General features: G+C 42.0%; 2 protein-coding genes across 5 annotated transcripts in view; one reads left to right on the forward strand and one right to left on the reverse strand.

Annotated features, from left to right (window-relative positions):
- Erbin (Erbb2 interacting protein) overlaps positions 1-14915 on the reverse strand; it is a 101801-nt gene extending 86886 nt beyond the window's left edge. For all 4 annotated transcript variants that reach the window (NM_001289474.1, NM_001289473.1, NM_001289475.1 and 1 more), the window contains exon 1: positions 14575-14915. The gene's annotated coding sequence lies outside the window, so the exon portion shown is untranslated. The remainder of the gene's footprint in view (positions 1-14574) is intronic.
- On the forward strand, positions 7095-17725 carry D130037M23Rik (RIKEN cDNA D130037M23 gene). Its single transcript, XM_006517803.4, has one exon. The coding sequence runs from the start codon at positions 14322-14324 to the stop codon at positions 16149-16151; it is 1830 nt and encodes a 609-aa protein (XP_006517866.2). The 5' UTR covers positions 7095-14321; the 3' UTR covers positions 16152-17725.
- The last annotated feature ends 3943 nt before the right edge of the window (positions 17726-21668 follow it).

Genomic DNA, 21668 nt, shown 5'->3' on the forward strand with positions numbered 1-21668 from the left:
TTGGGAAAGGATCTTTACCTATCCTAAATCAGATAGGGGACTAATATCCAATATATATAAAGAACTCAAGAAGGTGGACTCCAGAAAATCAAATAGCCCCATTAAAAAATGGGGCTCAGAGCTAAACAAAGAATTCTCACCTGAGGAATACCGAATGGCTGAGAAGCACCTGAAAAAATGCTCAGCATCCTTAATAATCAGAGAAATGCAAATCAAAACAACCCTGAGATTCCACCTCACACCAGTCAGAATGGCTAAGATCAAAAATTCAGGTGACAGTAGATGCTGGCAAGGATGTGGAGAAAGAGGAAAACTCCTCCATTGTTGGTGGGATTGCAAGCTTGTCTGGAAATCAGTCTGGCGGTTCCTCAGAAAACTGGATATAGTACTACCGGAGGATCCTGCAATACCTCTTCTGGGCATATATCCAGAAGATGTTCCAACCGGTAAGAAGGACACATGCTCCACTATGTTCATAGCAGCCTTATTTATAATAGCCAGAAGCTGGAAAGAACCCAGATGCCCCTCAACAGAGGAATGGATACAGAAAATGTGGTACATCTACACAATGGAGTACTACTCAGCTATTAAAAATAATGAATTTATGAAATTCCTAGGCAGATGGATGGACCTGGAGGGTATCATCCTGACTGAGGTAACCCAATCACAAAAGAACTCACACAATATGTACTCACTGATAAGTGGATATTAGCCCAGAAACTTAGGATACCCAAGATATAAGATACAATTTGCTAAACGCATGAAACTCAAGAAGAAAGAAGATCAAAGTGTGGACACTTTGCCCCTCCTTAGAATTGGGAACAAAACACCCATGGAAGGAGTTACAGAGACAAAGTTTAAAGCTGTGTCAAAAGGATGGACCATCTAGAGCCTGCCATATCCAGGGTTCCATCCCATAATCAGCTTCCAAACGCTGACATCATGTCATATACTAGCAAGATTTTGCTGAAAGGACCCAGATATAGCTGTCTCTTGTGAGACTATGCCGGGGCCTAGCAAACACAGAAGTGGATGCTCACAGTCAGCTATTGGATGGATCACAGGGCCCCCAATGGAGGAGCTAGAGAAAGTACCCAAGGAGCTAAAGGGATCTGCAACCCTATAGGTGGAACAACATTACGAACTAACCAGTACCCCAGAGCTCTTGACTCTAGCTGCATATGTATCAAAAGATGGCCTAGTCGGCCATCACTGGAAAGAGAGGCCCATTGGACTTGCAAACTTTATATGCCCCAGTACAGGGGAACACCAGCGCCAAAAAGGGGGAGTGGGTGGGTAGGGGAGTGGGAGGGAGGATATGGGGTACTTTTGGGATAGCATTGGAAATGTAAATGATGAAAATACCTTAGTAAAAAAAAAAAAAAACCTAAATGCTGAGATGAAACTGGCAACTGTAGTTCTTCAATACACTAATACACAATATTGCTAAGGTAAACTGGATAAAAAGTACACAGAAACTCACTGAAAAACTCTATGTGAATATATAAGTATTACAAAATAAAAAACTTAATTCAAAATCTGAAACAAAAAAGCATTTTTATAAACAGAGAACACAGCCACCACCGTAACCTCATCCTTCCCCACACACATCTAAACTCCAGGCCCTGCCTGGTAAGGCCAGCTTATCTTCCATTCTACCAAAAGCTACTTGCACATTCAATACAATCCCAATCAATATCTCTATCTCATTCTTCACAGAAATACACAAAAGACTATCTGAAATTCATATGAAATTAGACCCTAGATAGCCAAAGCGGCCTGAGCAAAATGACTACTGTTGGACAGATTACCATTCCAGATTTCAAATTATATGAAAGCAACAGTAATAACAACAGTATGGTAGGGACATAAAAACTGACAACAGACCAAAGGAACAAAATTTCAATTTTCCAGATACAAATTGCCAAATGTTTATTACTTTCTTTCTTCCAAAACTACAGGGGGAAGGGTAATGTGGGGGACAGGGAGGGGTGAAGAACTCCTGGAGGGGGAACCAGGAAGAGGGAGCAACATTTTGAATGTAAATAAATAAGACAATTTTTAAAAACTACAAGTTTAAAAAAAAAAAAAAAAAAAGCCAGGCAGTAGTGGCCCCAGCACTTGGGAGGCAGAGGTGGGCGGATTTCTGAGTTTGAGGCCAGCCTGGTCTACAGAGTGAGTTCCAGGACAGCCAGGGCTACTCAGAGAAACCCTGTCTCGAAAAACCAAAATAAATAAATAAAATAAAATAAAAAATAAATATAAACTACAAGTAACTTTTACATGTAAGAGTCAGTTAAATTCAACTGGATCTCTGATAAATTAACTGTCTTATAACAAGAGTATTATCATTCCTCACTCCAATCTCTAATATCAATGCTGCCATTCCTTTCATTTAATACACATCACTGCATCTGTTATTGATACTTTTAGCAATAATGATAGATCAAAGTCATTACACATTTGTCAGAACCCACGGAACAACATAAAGAGCAAAGATGTGGCTTTGGTTAGTAACAATGTATCAGTATTAGCTTAATTGCAAGGAATGTGTCACATGAATACAAGCTGGTACATAGGAAATAAAAAGATAGCATGGTACTTAAACTAATAGCAACTTTTTTTTTTTGCAAGCCTGATACTACACAAAGAGCTTAGGTATACTTAGAAAAACAAAAATCTGAAACCATGTTGCAGAACTGAATACTGCTTTAAGATAAACTGCTCTATGGAATTTACTGGCTCAAATATTAATACTAATATTTCTTGTAAATTGAACTGTATTCAAGTTATTTCAAAATTTTAAAGCCGGGCGTGGTGGCGCACGCCTTTAATCCCAGCACTCGGGAGGCAGAGGCAGGTGGATCTCTTGAGTTCAAGGCCAGCCTGGTCTACAAAGTGAGTTCCAGGACAGCCAGGGCTATACAGAGAAACCCTGTCTCGAAAAACCTAAATAAATAAATAAATAAATGCCATATGATAAACTGGCATTCACCAAAAAGGAAAAAAAAAAGATTTATTTGTCCATAACTTCCTGACTTATGTGAACCCAAACACTTTTCTCTAATGCTTATTTAAATCTTTAGAGATTAGCACTATGCTAAAGAAATCAGATATGTCGAACATACTTTTAAAAAACACTAATGTAAGAGTGAAAGCAGCAGATTTGGAAAAGCTGGATTTATATTTCTAATCTCACTCAATGTCACTGAGAAACTAAAAGTCCTCCAGCATGGCACTGCACTCACAGTTTCTTTGTTAATCAAAGGAGAAAGGAAAAGGCTTATTCAACCTAAACTAGTTCCAAGTCAGTAATGATGAGACAGGAAAATATGACATCCTAAGAAACATGCCTTCTGTATACAAATTACCTAAGAAATACATTAGGAGAAAGTTAACATCATGGTCAAGAAAACATGTAATTGACAGAAATTAATTCTAAAGTGTAACTAATAAACCAAGGTCCTTTGTGAAATACTACGTAAACTACACTAAGAAGTGGCATTTATATAAAGATCAAATAAAGGACTGAAATAACTGTCCTTTGATGATTTACTAAATTACTAAAGAGTTGAAATAAATGTTTATAGACAATTAATGTGGTTTTGTTTTGTTTTGTTTTTAAGAGAGTAAGATTCAGCTGGGTGGTGGTAGCGCACACCTTTAGTCCCAGCACTGGGGGGGGCAGAGGCAGGTGGATTTCTGAGTTCAAGGCCAGCCTGGTCTACAGAGTGAGTTCCAGGACAGCCAGGGCTACACAGAGAAACCCTGTCTCGAAAACAAACAAACAAAAAGATAACAACTGTTTTGTTAGCATGTGTATTAAATTAAATCATAAAATATTAAGATATAGTTTAATTTATGAGTCAAAAATAGAAAGATTATTACTAAATTTTTAAAGAATATACCTTGAAAGTAAAAGCATATCAACTAAAATTCTATTTGAAGGTTTTTTTATTTATACAGGGACATAAACCCAACGTTTCTTACATTCTAAGCAAGCAATCTAGCACTGACCTATAGCCCCATTTCTCTATTATGAATCTTTTAAAGTCTTCACTGTGTTTCTGTGAATAATAAGCATGAAAGTGTATCATTTCCCTTCATTTCAGGAATCAAATAAATGCTTGTCTAACATACAAGGGCCCTGGGTTCAATCCCCAGGACTGGAAAAAAAAAAAAAAAAAAGAGCAAGCAAGAAAGACAAAACTGATAATACTAGAAACAATTTCAATAACTAAGATAAGAATGATTAAAGATATGACTACAGATGACTACTAAGGGATGGGTGAGGTGGTTTGGCAGGTAGCACTTGCTTCAAAACCAGAGCCACATAGTAAATGAAAGGAATCGACACCCATAAGTTGTCCTCTGACCTTCATATGCTCACTGTGGTACTTACATGCTGACAGACAGACACAGGCAGGCAGGCAGGCAGGCAGGCAGTTTGACACACTCATGCACATACAGTGCACATATTCTCTCTCTCTCTCTCTCTCTCCCCTTCCCTCTCTGTCTCTATGTATCTCTGTCTCTCTCAGACACATACCCTCTCACCCCCTCGCCCCCCCACACAAAATAACAATAGTAAAATTTATACGTAAAGATAAAGAACAAAGTTTGCTTGCTTGCTCTTTTCCTTGGGGGGTAAAAAGGTGACTACAATGGTCTTTGGTTTAGAAATGGCTTTCTCTTACCTAAGACATATCAAACAGTATCTGCTATCTATGAACCCCTCCTAGCACACAGTACCAAAACAATAAACTACACTTCATGGAGACCCCAAAGATCACAGGAAACCTAACCCATAAAATACTTTCAAGAAACTTGCTTGGCCTTTCTTTCAAGTTTAAAAGTAGATCTAATCATGTAAGATTATCTTGGTAGGTCCCTTAAATAATGTCCAAAATCTCCAAGGATAGTAAAGGCCAACCTATTAATTCTACGGTGAGGGGGAATTCATTTTTAGATTACAGGTTTCTCACAAAAGTCCCAGTGCAAAACCTCTACTCCAAGGTTTAAAACTGACCTATGGTTTGAAAGCCAAGGGTATCCTTATCAGGTAGATGTAAAGCTCTGAACTTTGACATGACATAAACAACAGAATTCCAACACAGTGAACAGGAGCTAGGGAGAGGCTCCATGAGTGAGAGTACTTGCTCTGCAATCCTGTTCATATCTTCAGCCAGCCTAGCCAAGAAGGTGAGTTTCCAGTTCAGTGAGAGATCCCATCTCTGGCTTCCCCAACACATTCACATGCTCCCATTAATTACACACACACACACACACACACACACACACACACACACACACACACACAAAACCAAGGGGGGGGTTACCTTTCATTGTCAGAGATGAGTTACAAATACTGGACAAAACCCAACAGATAAAGAAACAAAAATGATCAGGACCTAAGGATACAGAAGTCTGTAATTCCAGCTGCTGGAGGGTGAGGGGTCTTTGAGAAAGCTGAAGCAGGAATAGTGAATGTTCAAGACTGAGCTACAGAGTGAGTTCAAGACTAGCCTGGGCAACTAAAACCAAGACTAAAGATACATGTTAATACTAGAGACCCAAGTCCTATTCCCAGTAAAGCAAAAAATATAATAAAAAATAAAAATAAATTTAAAGGCCAGGCAGTGTTGGTGCACACCTTTAATCCCAGCACAAGAGGCAGAGACCGATGGATCTCTGAGTTCGAGGCCAGCCTGGTCAACAGAGCAGGTTCCAGGACAGCCAGGGCTATACAGTAAGGTGCTATTCTCGAAAAACGAAAACAAAAATTTTTAAATAACTTAAAGCCCTGTTTGTGTCGATTAGAATTAGTGTTACTAATATTACTAATATAATATTAATTTTATATATTTTTGTTTTGTCCATAGATATAAATACAAATATGTGTTCATAAAGACTCCTTGGAAAGCCTAGGGTAGTACCCCTAGAGAAGTAAATACAAGTACCCAGGCACTGCTTCAGAACTACCATTTTCCTCTTAAAATAACCAAGGAGGGGCTAGAGAGATGTTTCAACAATTAAAAGTCCTTGCTACACAAATCATGAGGGCTGGAGTTCAGATCCCAGTACCCACATAACAAGTCAGGTATCCTACACAAGCCTGAAACCTGTAAGCCCGTCCTAGCAGGTGCAAATAGGATTACTGAAGCTTGCTGGATTCCAGCCTAGAAAAAAAAAAAAAAAAAAAAAAAAAGAAAGAAAGAAAGAAAGAAAGAAAGAAAGAAAGACACAAACAAACAAACAAGAGCTTCCGGTTCAGAGAGTAGGATACCAAACAAGGATACCTTCTGGTCTCTGCACCTGCACAAGTAAGCACTCCCACACACACATAGATCTTTACAATAATAACAAGATAGTAGCAGATTTGTTTGGAGCATTTAAAAAGCATAGTTACATTCTAAAATTAATATTTTAAAAAGCCAAGTGGAAGAAGTTCTCACTAGCTAAACAGAAACAAGAGGGCTAGGAGCACAGCTCTGTGGGAGTGAACTAGCCTACCATGCTGGATCACCAGCCCTGCACAAAATAATGAGCATAAAAATTAATGAGACTGAATTTTAACACTATTAATAGGAAGCTTTGACTCTAAATAAATATAAGTAAATTTAAAATATGAGGAAAAATTTTTACATGTTTCAAAACACCTATCTTTAAAATACTAATTACAAATAGAAAAAAAAAATACTTTGAAAAAAGTAGGCAGTGGTGGCACATGCCTTTATTCCCAGCACTTGGAATGAAGAGGCAGGAGAACCTCTAAATTCAAGGCCAACCTGGTCTACAAAGTGAGTTCCAGGACAGCCAGGGGTGTTAACACAGAGAATCTCCATCTCAAAACGCCAAAACAAACAAACAAAAACTTGAAAGAAGTTTGGCAGTCACAACCTTTGTCACTTAAATAGTGTGAGTAGTGGACAAGCTACAATTACCTGGTACGATGCCATAAGAACACAAGAGAGCCTGATAAAGATGCTGAGAGTTAATCCTAAAACTCTAATTATGAAATCTGTAAGAAATTAATGCAAAAACATAAGACGCTGAAAATGATGGAATAGTCAACAAAACAATGAAGCTTGCAGTTTTCAAACATATCAGTGCCTTGAAAGGCAGACACTGTTCCAAAATGCAGGAGCAGAATGACAAGCCGCTGTAACACATAAAGACAACAAACAGGGTTTAGCAGGTAGTGTTAAATTCGACCTCTGACAGTCTTGATGCGATTATCAAAGCGCCTTCTTTATAAGAAAGAAACATGGGAGTATTTCAGAGTGATAAGGCATCAGATGGGCTATTTATTGCCAAACAGGTTAAAGAACAAATAGATTCAATTTGTATGTCTTGCCTCAAAACTTAAGACAAAGACTAGGGATATAATTCAGGCAAAGACTATTGTTGAGCTTCCTCAAAACTCTGGATTTGATTCCCAGTACCATATAAAACCAGTCCTGGGAACAAGTAATGACGTGTGCCTGTAAGGACAGCACTCAGGAGATGGAGACCGGAAGATCAAGTCATGTTTGCTACCAAGTGAGTTTTAGGTCAGTCTCTCACACACACTCAAGAAAAACCTCAAACAAGAGAAAATTGTTCAAAAAGTCTGCAGCCATTTTAAAAACCTGGGAAGAGTATGTATCTACAGAGTAATCAGACTACCAAGGATTGGGGAGGGAAGAGGACATCAAATAAAATCAAACAGGCCTGGTTATCCAGTCCCACAGCCTACAGTCAGTCACCTAAAGTCAGCCATAGTCTAAAACTATTTGATAGGCAGTTCCAGAAATGAACAATTCTCAAGTAAAATGGCACACTATCCCTTTGTGCAGTGCATCCACACTGTGTACACACCCTACCTATCAGTCACGTCATAGCCATCTAGGGCATCAAATACATGGCAGAGGTATTTCAGTGCTATTTTATTTAATGGGCTCAAAATGTAAATAGGCTAGTAAGACACACACACATACACACACACACACACATTTCCTTTTCAGAAAAAAAGGTACAAGTTCTTGGTAATAAATATACTAAACTCCACAATAAGAATCCATCTTATGCCAGGCAGTGGTGGCTCACACCTTTAATCCCAGCACTCGGGAGGCAGAGGCAGGCGGATTTCTGAGTTCGAGGCCAGCCTGGTCTACAGAGTGAGTTCCAGGACAGCCAGGGCTACACAGAGAAACCCTGTCTCAGAAAAAATAAAATAAAATAAAATAAAAAATCCATCTTATGGCCAGGGTAGTGGTTAGCAGTACACACCTGTAACCCCAAGCACTGTGAAAGCAGAAGCAGAGGAATCAGAAGTTCAGGGCCAACCTCAGCTACCACAGTGAATTCAGTTAGCCTAGGCTATAGAACACCCTGTCTCCAAGTTAGCAACAAGGAATGTTCCTTCTATCTATGAAATTGTGAAGATATTTACAGTAGTTTTGTTATCCCACCCTAAACAGCAAAGGTTACAGCCACTGGAGCTGGGGCTAGTCACCTAGTAGACTACCTGCCTGGCAGTAGAGGCCCTCAAAGCCAGTATTTACCACTAAAAAAAAATAAAATAAAAAAAAAGTTACAACCACACTATGTGGCAAGTGCTTAGTTAAGACGGAAAAGGCATACAATTACAGGGCTTGGTACTATCTGTGGTTACAGGCATCCACTCCACTAGGGCAGGTGCTGAAAACAAGCATGAAATGTATCTCCAAAGATACGAAGTTTCTTAAGCAAGGATTAGGAGAATTGCATCTGAGCAGTCAGTCAGATTGTAGACAAAATTATAGTAGGATGTGCTGAAGCTCCGATGTAGCTATTTGTCCTGTGGGAAAGCTGGCAAGCCAGCAGGATGCTGGACAGAGGAAGGCATCTCCTGAAGAACAGGAAACACCTGTACCAAGAAGCCAAGCGATCCACATGTCCTGAAGCTGAACACACTAATACAGCCCTCCTCCTCTAACAAGTACCAAGGCAAGAACAGCAAGTATTCATGTGCTGGGAAGACAGATAGATCAATAAGGTACAGGGTAGGCCATTAATAAAAACTTTATCCACTAGAAAAAAAAAGAAACATAGTATCTGAAGCAAGCCCAAAACCACAACAGATCTACCAAGCACAAGATCAAATTTCAAGTAGAAAATGGAAAAAAAATAATAAAAAATTTAATAACTCAGAGATTCTAGATTCTAGGTTATATGTAGACCAAAATACTGCTGAACAATAGCAACCAACCTCTTTGGAAAAAAAAAGTTCTTAGGAACTGTATTTAAAAAAAACAAAAACAAATTATTATGAGCTGAAAAACAAGGAGTGAGCTGGAATAGTAAGTCTTAAGAGTCTGCCATAACTCAGAATACCCCATAAATATCTACAAGTGTTGGAAAACATTCTTCCCTTTCCTGGAAATGTAACTGGATGGGCTGATTTTCTTCATATATTTCAATCAAAGCAACATATTGCAACAGATGGAAAAATCTGATATGAGATTTGAGATGCTTTACACTAAGCCCAACATAAAACACTTGCAAAAATGCAAAGCCATCCTATTTTTCCTTTATTATAGTCAGTTCTCCAAATCCCTAAGTTCAACCACGGTGAAAATACTCAGAGGGAAATTGCATCTGTATTGAATACATACAGACTTTTCTTTCTTGTCGTTATTTCTTAAACAATGCATCATTTACTTAGTATTTACGCTGGATTTAGTATTACAAGTCATCTAACCTCATCTTAAAGTATTTCTAGTAAATGGGCTTTGAGTTATACAATTAGAATATATACAATATAAGGGACCTAAATATCCATGGCGGGAATTGAAACAATCCACATGTCACAACTGTATTTGTTTTAGAAAATAATTTTTTTTTTTGCTAGGACAATGTTAGCAGGCAATGGTTTTTAAATTTTAATTTCTAACAAGATTAGTAATCTATAGCTGACACAAACCCAAACTTGCAGAGGATCTCAATTTGTAGAAGTACTGGGAATTCTAAGATCAAAATACCAAATAATCTTAAAACTGCTACTATTTCTCACAATCATGCATTAATTACAACAGAGAGACTCAGCCAACCTGCAAATGAATGTAAAGTCAGTCCCAAAGCAAGCAGTTCAGACTACAGCTGGTCTGAGATGACAAGGCTCAATTCACAGCCGTTTCGCTTTACAATGCATAAAACTAATACACACTCAGCAGAAGCTATTTAAAACTGTGATCACTTCGTTGTTTTTTTTTTTGTTTGTTTTTTAATTTTTTGGTTTTTCGAGACAGGGTTTCTCTGTGTAGCCCTGGCTGTCCTGGAACTCACTCTGTAGACCAGGCTGGACTCTGACATCTGCCTGCCTCTGCCTCCCAAGTGCTGGGATTAAAGGCGTGTGCCACCAGTGCCCAGCTAATTTTGATCACTTCTTCAACCAGTAATCCAAAGTATGGTATTTCTCAGAAGAAAAAAAAAAAGTATCAGGAGAATCAATAATACCCTATAGTAAACTGGGTTGCCAAAGTTGTTTTGATACAGGCACTCAATACAGGAGATACTGAACACCTGCTATAAACTAAGCTTTGTGTGAGATGATTTTGCAGGATTAGGAAGTGTTCTGAGCATGGGTAAGGTAGTCCTACCTAAGCCATCACACTTGGTAGGTGTGCTAAAATGAGTACATTCTTGATTAGTTCCAGCTGTGATCAGTTTGTCAGCATGCAATGCCGTCCCATCATAAGTTCAGAACATCTGTACTTTCTAAGTTCTTCGATCTTCTTTCCATTTTCCCATCCTCTCGCTGTAATACTCATCAGTCATAATTTCATGGTGCTGTCAATGTGCCTTTCTCAATCCTTCTGGCACACCAAGAAGCCTAGAATAGCTCACTATGCACAAAGACCGGAATATGTGTGTCCCCATGAATAAACTTCACAGGCATTATTACACCTTATTTTGATTACACAATGCATTTTTGTTGTTTCCTAGGGTTTCTTAAAACATGCTATACAATTAAACTCATAGATGGTACAGCTCACATTGAGTAGGGTGCTATTTCACTGTTTACTTTCAGATGTTTTCTGTTCTCTTTCACACTATCATTTACAATGCATGTCAAGGACTTTATGCAGTGGAACAAAACTGGAAGTGACAAAAATAATGTGGTAGAGTAGCAATGCAATTATGGATAGAGACAGACGAATGCACACAACTGGAAAAGTCTGACTGCAGAGACACTGAGGCAGGAAAAGAAAATCAATGACACAGCATAAAACAAAGTGGTACACTAATAAACATGAACATGCCATGGACACTGAGCTGGAATGCAAACATATCAGAATTAAACAGACTGATCAAATCGATTCTTTTGTCTCATATTTCAAACACTTTGAGGAGAAATGCATGGCCTAAGGAACTTTGGAAAAAAGAGGCAAAGCAAAATATAACTAAATTTTTGATGAACATGGAAAAATAGGATAAACCAGTACATTAATAAAAGAAAAATAAAAAAATTAAAGGAATTAGAAGAGAGAGTTGAGTAATGGCAGGCTTTAAAATTAGGAAACCCAAGAGAGGAGAAAGATAAACTGTAAACCTGAAAACTGGGAGTACAATGAGAGTAGGTGAGACCAGTGCTGAGGAAGGAGAGAATACGTGTGAAGGGGAAATGAAATTCCCCTAATTCAAATGTAGGTAGCTCAGAACAGAATACATATATACATTTTGTACTCCAACAAAAATAATGTGCATTCAAGAATTAATCTATTATGAACAGTTAAGAAAGTGTAACACTGCTGTCAAGAAAGGAAGTGAGAAAGCCATTCAGTGTTGTGGGTCCTTGTTCAACAACAAACAAAACAGAAAAAAAAAATGGATGAATAAGACAGAGTCAAGATTAAAATGGAAGCAACAAAGTAGGTGTATTTAAAGAAACTCTAAATATCAACAATTATTAAGAAATGCATTTGCTATCCAACTCACTAAATTCTGTATAATCCCAAATAGTTTGTAAATATTGACCTACTCTTTTCCTATAATAACAAGGAACTTAAACTCTAAAATAATATTATTGATAAGCAATTATTTCAAATAAATGCCCAAATAAGTACCTAATTTTCTCAGGATTTAAAGTATGGTCCTTGGCAGATGGTGTTTACTACAAAGCATTTTTTAAATGAAGAGTCAAAAATAAAAAAATATATAAAATGTCTAAAACAACCAAATTTCAGAAGTTTATTACCAATAATAAATGTAAAATATCCCTATAGTTATTACTTGGTTAAAAACAGCACAATAAAAACTGTTTGCATTCTTTAATCTCTTGAAGCATTTTATACATGACATCAACAATAACCAGCTTGTTCTTAAATGGCAAGGAATCACCATAATACTGAACCAGGAGAAGCTTTGAAAGCTTGTGGTTGTCTTCATTACCAAGCCTCTCTATGCAATGCAGGCAAACACTCTGGAAATATTTTATCTCACAATTTTCCCTCACACAATGCTGAAAATATATAGATTTTAAGGCCATTCAGAAAGACTTCAAAGCACTGTCTTGTAAGTAAGAAGAAATCTCTTTTCAATCCGTTGCTTCATTTTAAACAAGTCTCCAAAAATATTTGGCTTGAGAATAGTATAAAACCTAAAATTCATTAAGCTAATTTGATGCTAAATTTACCCAATTTTAACTGCAAAATAAATGCCTTGTTGAGGAAAAATGGAATCAAAGGTTCACAAAGGTGGAACATCTCATTTTTAACATGTCAAAATCTAAACACACTACTCTTTCAAAAATAACCTACTTCCTTAAGGGGTGGGGGTGTTAAATAGGTATTTTCAAGTGACAATACTTTATACAAAACGGAATGACACAAAAACATCTTTGCAAGTGTTCATTCTCTAAAAGACTTGCTCTATTCAGGCTTTGAGGCTGGAGCCAAGTAGAAGCCATAAAAGGGAAGCGAAGTTCAATGTCATTTATTTTGTTTCCCTCTTTCATATGCTCAAGATTAACCTCTTTTGCTGCCTAATTATACGTCCCCAAATCATAAAGTCCACCAGTCATGCACTTTAAACTCCTTCATAAAGCAATCTGACTTTTAACAGGAATAGCTTGATGGCTCACAAATCTCACCAATAAAATAAAAATGAAAACAAAAACTCTAGAGACCAGGCCCTAATAACACAACAACATAAATACTGGAACGATTCTCCTTTTGAAATGTACTTAATGAAAGCCAAACAGCCAAGAACAAGTTGTGAGCTCACTTGATCCTGATCTTTAAAACCTACCTTTCTTCTTTTGAACTAAAGGAAGTCAACTCTTTTTCCTCAGGTTTCTGGTAATTATTCTGGTAATATCTGATTAAACACCAATTTAAGCTTAAGCTACATCTACCTATAGTTAATATTTATTTAAAATACAGTATTACCTGTCACTTCCCTTACCACAAAAGTACTTGGAGGCAGGGGGAGCAAATTAAACTTTAAAAGACACACACAATTGAAACACTACTAAGGGAAAAGACAGCAGGGTTTACTGCAACCAAAATTAGTTCTACCCATAAAGAAAACTCCATCGGTTCAGAAGCGTCCCTAGGTCTGACTGGTGGAATGTCTGCCATGCTTCACGAATTCCTGCCCGAACAGTCCGTACCTATCACTTATTAGGCAGAAGCAAACAAAAACAGATGGGCCAACACACATACAACTGCAAAACAGCGCCGCTTTTTCCGCACAGTGTGACTCTTCTGAAAATTTTAAGGGTTTTATTTCGCTTCCCTTCCAGTGTTGTTCCTATTCGGAACTGCATACAAGTCCTGACCAATCAACTACTTGCAGGTGTTTGGCGTTTTGTTTTGTTTTTGTAGCCATATCCTTCTCCGTCCTCATCCCTAATCTTTACGACATTCTGTTTCCTAGAACGCCAGTTTCAAGAAAAATCTAGCAGCTACTCTTCAATCAAGTAACCAAACAAGCACTGTTAAGCTACTGACTGAAAAGAACGCACGACTTACTACTACTACAAGCGGCGCCTTCGCTGTCCAGAAAAAGCAATCGGGAATGGCAGGCAGCCGGTTTCTAAAGTCCAAAGAACCAGACGTGTTCTACCGAAACGACCTCCGCGTAGGATTAACGCGAAAACCAAAACAATCGGCACCAACATAAACAAATGTGGCAGCCATCTCAGGGAGAGGGAATCAATCTCTCCCCGCAGCCAGAAGACTCAACTTTCTTCGGAAACAAAAGTTGCCAGCCTCAGCAACTTGATATACAATGTATACGTCCCGGAGCACTAAAACTTCTGGCCCTCCTGCTCAACAAAGGAACTCTTTCTTCCGATGGCTGAAAAACTTTTCGTCCCACCGCATTCTTACAATCCCCGTCTTAAAAAGAAAGGAATCCAGACGGTAGACGGGGCGAGGGGGAGAAATCAGTTCTACTATTCGGCGGCTAAAATGCCAAGGCACGGGAGAAAGAAGGGAGACGAGTCGGGCAGAGCGAGGTGGACTAAAGTACCGTCGCTTCCGGCCCACGAACTTGGCTCGACGCTTCCCGTAAAAGAAAGAAAAAAAAAGAAAGAAAAGAAATTACCTCTCAGGGTGTCTCAGGGCAGCCGTCCCGAGGCTCGGCTTGACATGGTTCCCTGCCCTTCCTCAGTGGCTCCGGGCCCCGCCGAGGCTCCCGTGAGGACGAGGCGGATGTGGAGCTGCCGCCCGGCCGGCCGCAGCAGTGCGGCTGCTCCGGTGGGGGCTGGGGTGCGGGCTGGCTTCCTGCTCGCGACTTGTGTCAGGAGTTTCCCAGCCCCGGCTCGCTTCTCCGCCGAAGGAAAAAACTTTTCACTCGTGACACCGCCCGGAATTGCCGTGCGAAACTCACTTCCTGCCTGGGTGAAAAGCAGGCTCCAGCTCGGGGCCCGGGAACCCGGAACCCCGGGGTGGCGCGCCGCGCCGCCGAGGGGGAGGGGACGGCGCCCGCCCCGAGCCGCGGAACCTCGCGCGGCCCACGGGGGGCGAGGACGCGGAGCTCGGCCGGCCTGGGCCGCACTAGGCCTCCGCCCCCACAGCCGCGCCGCGCGGGTATTGTCTCGAGTGCGCCGGCCGCGCCCTGCGCCCGCCCGGCCCCCGCCGCTCCGAGCCGGAGCCGACCGGCCGCGCAGGCTGGAAGGCGACCGTCCGTCGGGCGGTCCGACCGGCCGGCCCTGTCTCTGCCACTCGCGCTCGAACCCTCCGGGCTTCCCGCCGCCGTCCCTGCGCTCTCCTCCGTCCTCTTTCCCTGCGGTCGCGGCCGCGGCGGCGCGGTCTCCTCGGGAGCTCGCGGGCCCGCGCCGGGGGCCCAGGCTGCGTCGCGCGCCGCCGCGCCACCTTCACTCTCGAGCGGGAGACGGAGAGGGGAGGCGAGGCGGAGGAGAGAAAGGAGGAGGCGGACCCGGGCCGGGCCGGGGTGGAGGGAGTTTCTGCTTCACAGGCCTCGGCGGCAACAGCGCCACCGCCCCGGCGGCTAAGGGGGCCGAGGCTGCGCGCGGCGGCGGCGGCGGCGACGGGGGCGGGGCGGGCTCCCGCGGGGGCGCCCCAACCGCCCACAGCCAGGCGAAGGCCGGCGCGAGCCAGTCAGCGCGCACGGGGTCTACGCGGTCGACGTCGGCGGCGGGGGGCGCGGGCCGGGGGCCGCGGGCCGGCGGGGAGGCGCGCGGCGGGAGGCCCGCCACCCACCCTCCCGAGGCCCGGGCCGCCGGGCTCCCCTCCGCCCCCCACGACCCCGCGAGGCCTCCGCCGCCCGGGCCGATCGAGTTTCTTTGTACGACCGTAATTGGTGCAAAGAGGTTGTTCGAGTGCAGCCCCGATTTCCAGGCAGCAGGTATCTCTTTCAGCTGCAGCACTCCGACGCCTCTAATGGCACGCTCAGGTTGCAGGAAACCACCGCCGCTGCTCCGTGCAGCTTCTTCCCACGCCGGGCCGGCCTCCGAGCTTGCTGCAAGCGGCGACGCGGCCGGGGGCCCCTCCGAGGAGACAAAGCTGGTGCTGGGAGGCGGGGAGCGTGGCCCGCGAAATTGCCTCAAGACGGTGCCTTTGTTAGAGGAAACATTGGATGCACTCCGAGCGCCGCGAAGCCTTCCAGCCCCTACGCTTTCGGGCGTGCAGTCGTTCAGTCAGTCGCGCTGGCCCTGGTAGTTCTGCCTGGCAGGGTTTGCGTTTATTGCAGAGAGAGACTTAAGCATTCTGTCAACACATATGGCTTAGAAAGCTTCAACCATAACATTGCCGTTTTTACAGTTACTGCTTTAAGTATGTTAGCAGACAGAACATCCTTGTTTTACCCGAGGGAATGGAATAGATTCTGGGCAAACCATCGTCCACCCCCACTCTGCTGTATTAACTATGCACAGGGATGGTAATTAGCCTCTGGGTCCTTCAAGCCACTGGTTCAGTTCTTCCGTCTGTAGCCCAGAGATAATTATTCATCACCAACTTTGAATAAAAAGCTATATGCCTTACAGATGAGTTTTGGCTTGCATCCAAGGGAAAGAGTTCACGAAGTCCACCAAAGAATTATTTACTAAAGTTGAGTTCTACGCCAGAGACAAATACTTGGAATAATTCCAAAGATATTCAAATCATTTTGAATTGAAGTGGAAGCATTTTAACTACACCCAAAACTGCTAGAATTAACTAACACGAGCGTTAGATTCTTAGCCCGTAGAGGACAGTGGTACCAGGGTTTCAGAGCGGTCTCTGAAAAACATTCGATGACAGCCCCGGGAATGGCAGAACTGGTCATTTCATCTTGGGAATCTATTTTATACTAATAGGGATCTTAGCCATTGTATATTTTAAAAACGGTGTATTTGTACAGACTGTTTCAACGGACATGAGAACGTTTTGTTTTACACCATCTTTGGAAAATGTTTGGAGTTTGATCAGAGCTCAATGGCAAGGCTATGATCAAAAGGTCTCTATCCTAAAGTGTCCTGGATGAAGCAGCCTCCATCCAGTGAGATCCCTGTTGACTCCTGGGATTCCAGTACTACTGCATCCTGTAGCTTTAGACCCTACTAAATGTAACTGCCTATGTAGTTTAGTAGTAGAAACCATGCCCTGGGTTTGATCTCCAGCACCATGTGAGGAAAGGGATAGTAGGATAGATTGAAACAAACCTAACCCCAGCCTAAATAACAGGAAACCCCCAACTCTAGGTTAAAACTTGCCCTGGTCCTAGCCTTTTTTAATGTAAATTCCTGCTGGGGACTATTGTGACTACCACTCTGACTAAAAGTCGCCATAACTCACCTGAAATTCTGTCAGTCGCACTTATTCCCTCGGGGTTTATTTCTCTAGAGCAAAGCCATAATCGCAGGAAAGGTAATATTTTAAGCCTTAACAGTAGTCATTTATACCTAATTCATCAGATTGATCTCTAAAGCAGCTTTTAGTGGAAGGAGAAAACGAAGATAGCATATGTCGATGCTGAGTGAAGAGAGAATGAGCCTCACTCCTTAGACAGTACAGAGAACAGGAATACAGGCGACAGACGGTCCCCATTCGACTGTTACCGAAGTTCTGATTATGCTGGAGAATGAGCCCCAAGAATGGTGCATGTTTTACTATGTCCTGTACAGCTGAGGCAGAGCTATAATAACATTGCTCATAATTTTAAGGAAAATGTTCTACTAGTTCATGTGTTTGAAGTCGGGATCCACTTTGCCTATTTGGACAAATGTTTCTTTAATAAACCCTTATGAAGTGTTTCCCAGACGTTCTGTATCTGTGAAATGGCTGCTCCGTTTATGATCAGGTATTCAGTAATGACAAATGACCAGTCTCTGTTACTCAGCACTGTTTAGTTCTAACATGAACAGAACACACAGAAACAGCCAAGTCTTCTATCTGGGCTTTCTCATAAACGCTCTTGTTCTGTGCTTTAGCTTAGTTTTCATTGAAAATCCTCTCACAGGACCTTGAACTAAAGAAGGGCTGGCTGAGCTTTTCATTTATGATTAAACAGAGAACTAAAACTTCACCCTTAGCAAGGGTGCCTTGCTGTGGCTCTGTAGTGGCAAACTGGCCTCTAGGACCACCTTCAAGGGTGACCTGTTGATAGCAGTTCAGCTTCCCCAATTTCACTCTCAGAGAAACACAGGGAGACATTCTTTGTGATCCCCCTTCGCACCCAGGGCTGAGGAGGAGAACACTAGTGGAGAGAAGCCACTTCATTAAAATACCATTTGCGAGGTCTCTAGCATTCCAAAGAATGCTTATACAGCCCACCAGAAAAATGGGCCAGAGAGAGGGCACTGGCACTGGTATCTGTACATTTGCTTGATTTGTTAAAAGACCTTCTGCCATGGTGCCACATCAGCCAGCATTTATAATGCACAAGCACTGGAGAAGCGACACTGGGCAGAGTGCAAGGAGAAGCCTTGCACTGCTTTTCTCAGCCTTTGACACAGAATTAGCCATCTAAAGCCAAAGCTTTCTGTATTACATACCTGTGTGAGTGTGTGTGTGTGTGTGTGTGTGTGTGTGTGTGTATCACGAGTTTAGGAGAACGAATCTTCTGACTACCAAGGGGGTAGGTTAAAAACAAGTCTAGGTCAAAATAAGTCTAGGCTCATGACATTTTTTTTTTTAAATAGAGATTTAAGTTTCCTTTTTTCACTTCCCTCTTGGCTCCTTGATAGAGCAAGGGCAGGAGGTCAGGGGGGCAGCTCAGGACCTGCAGGAACCAATACCAGGATAATACTTTGGAAATAGAATTCCCCCTCCCATAACAAAAAAAAAAGATTTGTTAATATTTTATGAATTACAGGGGAAGACTATTAGTAAAAAGGTTTCCATAAAAGTTTGTGGAGTTTCCCCACCAGTGCGACAGTCACCTCCCATGCACAGAAAACCAAAATCCCAAAATCTTAGCAATGCCTAAAACACGCACCATACAGCACCAGCCTTGAATGTATTGCTTTTCATGTCCATTCATACTGATGAGAAAGTCTGCTTTATAGATTAAGGGCATTAGAAGATCAGGGGCAAGAAGTTAATCGTGACAAAACAACAATGAAAACCATGTAAGGTCCTGTGGGATGGCTCTGAGGGAAAAGTGCCTGTCCCCAAGCCTGATTGTTGGCTCCGATCCAACCCCCGGGACTCATGAGTGAAACAGCTCTCAAAAGCTGTTCTCGGCACACGCTCCACTATGTTCATAGCAGCCTCATTTATAACAGCCAAAAGCTGGAAAGAACCCAGATGTCCCTCAACAGAGGAATGGATGCCGAAAATGTGGTACATTTACACAATGGAGTACTACTCAGCTATTAAAAACAATGAATTTATGAAATTCCTAGGCAGATGGATGGACCTGGAGGATATCATCCTGAGTGAGGTAACGCAATCAGAAAAGAACACACATGGCATGCACTCGGTGATAAGTGGATATTAGCCCAGAAGCTCAGAATACCCAATTCACAAACACTTTGGTGTGGATACTTTGATCCTTCTTAGAAGGGGGAAAAATACCCATGGAAGGAGTTACAGGGACAAAGCATACAGCAGAGACTGAATGTAAAACCATCCAGAGACTGCCCTACCTGGGGATCCATCACATATACAGTCACCAAACCCAGACACTATTGTAGATGCCAACAAGTGCTTGCTGGCAGAAGCCTGTTATAGCTGTCTTCTGAGAGGCTCTACTAGTGCCTGACAATACAGAGGTGGATGCTTTCAGCTTACCATTGGACAGAGCACAGGATCCCCAATGAAGGAGCTAGAGAAAGGACCCAAGGACCTGAAGGGGTTTGCAGCCCCATAGGAGGAACAACAATATGAACTAACCAGTACCCCCAGAGCTCCCAGGGACAAAACCACCAACCAAAGAGTACACATGGTGGGACTCATGGCTCCAGCTGCATATGTAGCAGAGGATGGCCTAGTCAATTATCAATGGGAGGAGAGGCCCTTGGTCCTGTGAAGGCTTTATGCCCCAGTGTAGGGGAATGCCAGGGCCAGGAAGCTGCAGTGGGTGGGTTGGTAAGCAGGGGGAGGGGGGAAGGGATAGAGGATTTCCAGAGGGGAAACTAGGAGAGGGGATAACATTTGAAATGTAAATAAAGAAAATATCTAATTTAAAAAAAAGTTGTCCTCGGGCCTTTGTACACACACACACACATGCAGAGGCACACAAATAGAGTGCAATTTTTTTTTAAGCTATGTGAATGAAGTCTTTCTAATTGTCTTGTTACGTTTGTGATAATGGAGGATGGTAAAATTCCTGCAAGATAGCCTAGTGTGGCAGGACACGCCCATAACCCCAGACTCACAAGGCAAAAGCAGGATGTAGGCCACTCAGGGTGATGTAATAGGACCCTATGTAAAAAACAAAACAAAACAAAACAGAACACCCAACACATACAGCTGAAATGATGAGACAAAGTGACATAAATGACGTGACAGTGATGGCCTATCAGTAAGGCTTTCTTTGAACACAGGCGCCGAGAACCCATGACAAATCAGTGGAATCACTAATGTGGCTAATGGGTGGATACTGCATACTATGGGAATACACGGGGCAAAAGAGTGCGTTATATGCCCATCAGGACAAAGCAGACCAGCACACAGCTGAAAAGGTAAGAGTTGGCCACTTCTAGAAATCCCTTCAGTATTTTCAGATCACATTTGACTACGACAGATAACTGAAACTGGGAAAGAGAATGTGTGGATGGGGGTGGGGAGGAACCATTACACTTGTTAATCCTTTTTCTTCTATTCTATTCATTTGTAAGCTTCAAGTCTAAATTTCAGATCCCTATGAATATTTTTAATGTGAGGTGACAACAATCAGTGCCTAGGGATTGTCTGTGTGGCTTCTGAAACAGGACTGAATCAGAGCCATGGCTATTGGGTGGTTGGGGCCAAATTCCTCAATAGCTGCCAACATAAATTTGAGTGTTCCCTTTGGAGTGGGGACTCGGATACCGACTACATGGTTGACAATAGATCAATCGATAGATGGATCGGCAGTGCTAAGTGGACTAGCTAGTTGAGTGCGAGTGCTTTGCACGTTACATGGCAGAGTCCGGAGTGTTAGCTAGAGTTAATGGCAACTTTAAAATAAACTGGTAACACACCGCGGTCCCACCAGTGCTAAGACCACGATGGTCTGTCTTCCAAAGCAGGGCACGTTGAGAATGAGAGCAGACAAGTGATTCTATAGAGTGACAAATGTGAAACCCAAACTGCCCTCGGCGCTGGAGCGATCATCCTCATCATTTCCACCTTTCTCTGCTTCCTTTCTAACCCGCTTCTCCCTGGTATGAATCATGGTCTATTTCTATCACATTACTGTACAAATGTCTTTGCAAATCTCAGCAATATTAAAGCAACAAAAGCTTAAACACTGACATGCATTGTCCATCCATGTAGGCTTGCGATTCTAAGCAAGGCGACAAATAATAATAAATCTTTCTTTAAGCAACAAAATTACTTTTTTCCTACTTAAATCTCCATTTTATGAATTAAAAGTTTTCCTATAGCATTTTATTCTAAAAAAAAATAATAATCTGCTTAGCATTAAAATACCAGAAAAATAGCAAGTGCTTAGGCAATAAAAATAATTTGACGTATAGTGAGTGGCTAAATTTTCAGCTCTAAAACACCAGGTAAAATTTTAAAGCTATTCTGTAGTTAAGCCTTATA

The sequence above is a fragment of the Mus musculus genome, chromosome 13 (assembly GCF_000001635.26).
Source record: "Mus musculus strain C57BL/6J chromosome 13, GRCm38.p6 C57BL/6J".
Lineage (NCBI taxonomy): Eukaryota > Metazoa > Chordata > Mammalia > Rodentia > Muridae > Mus > Mus musculus.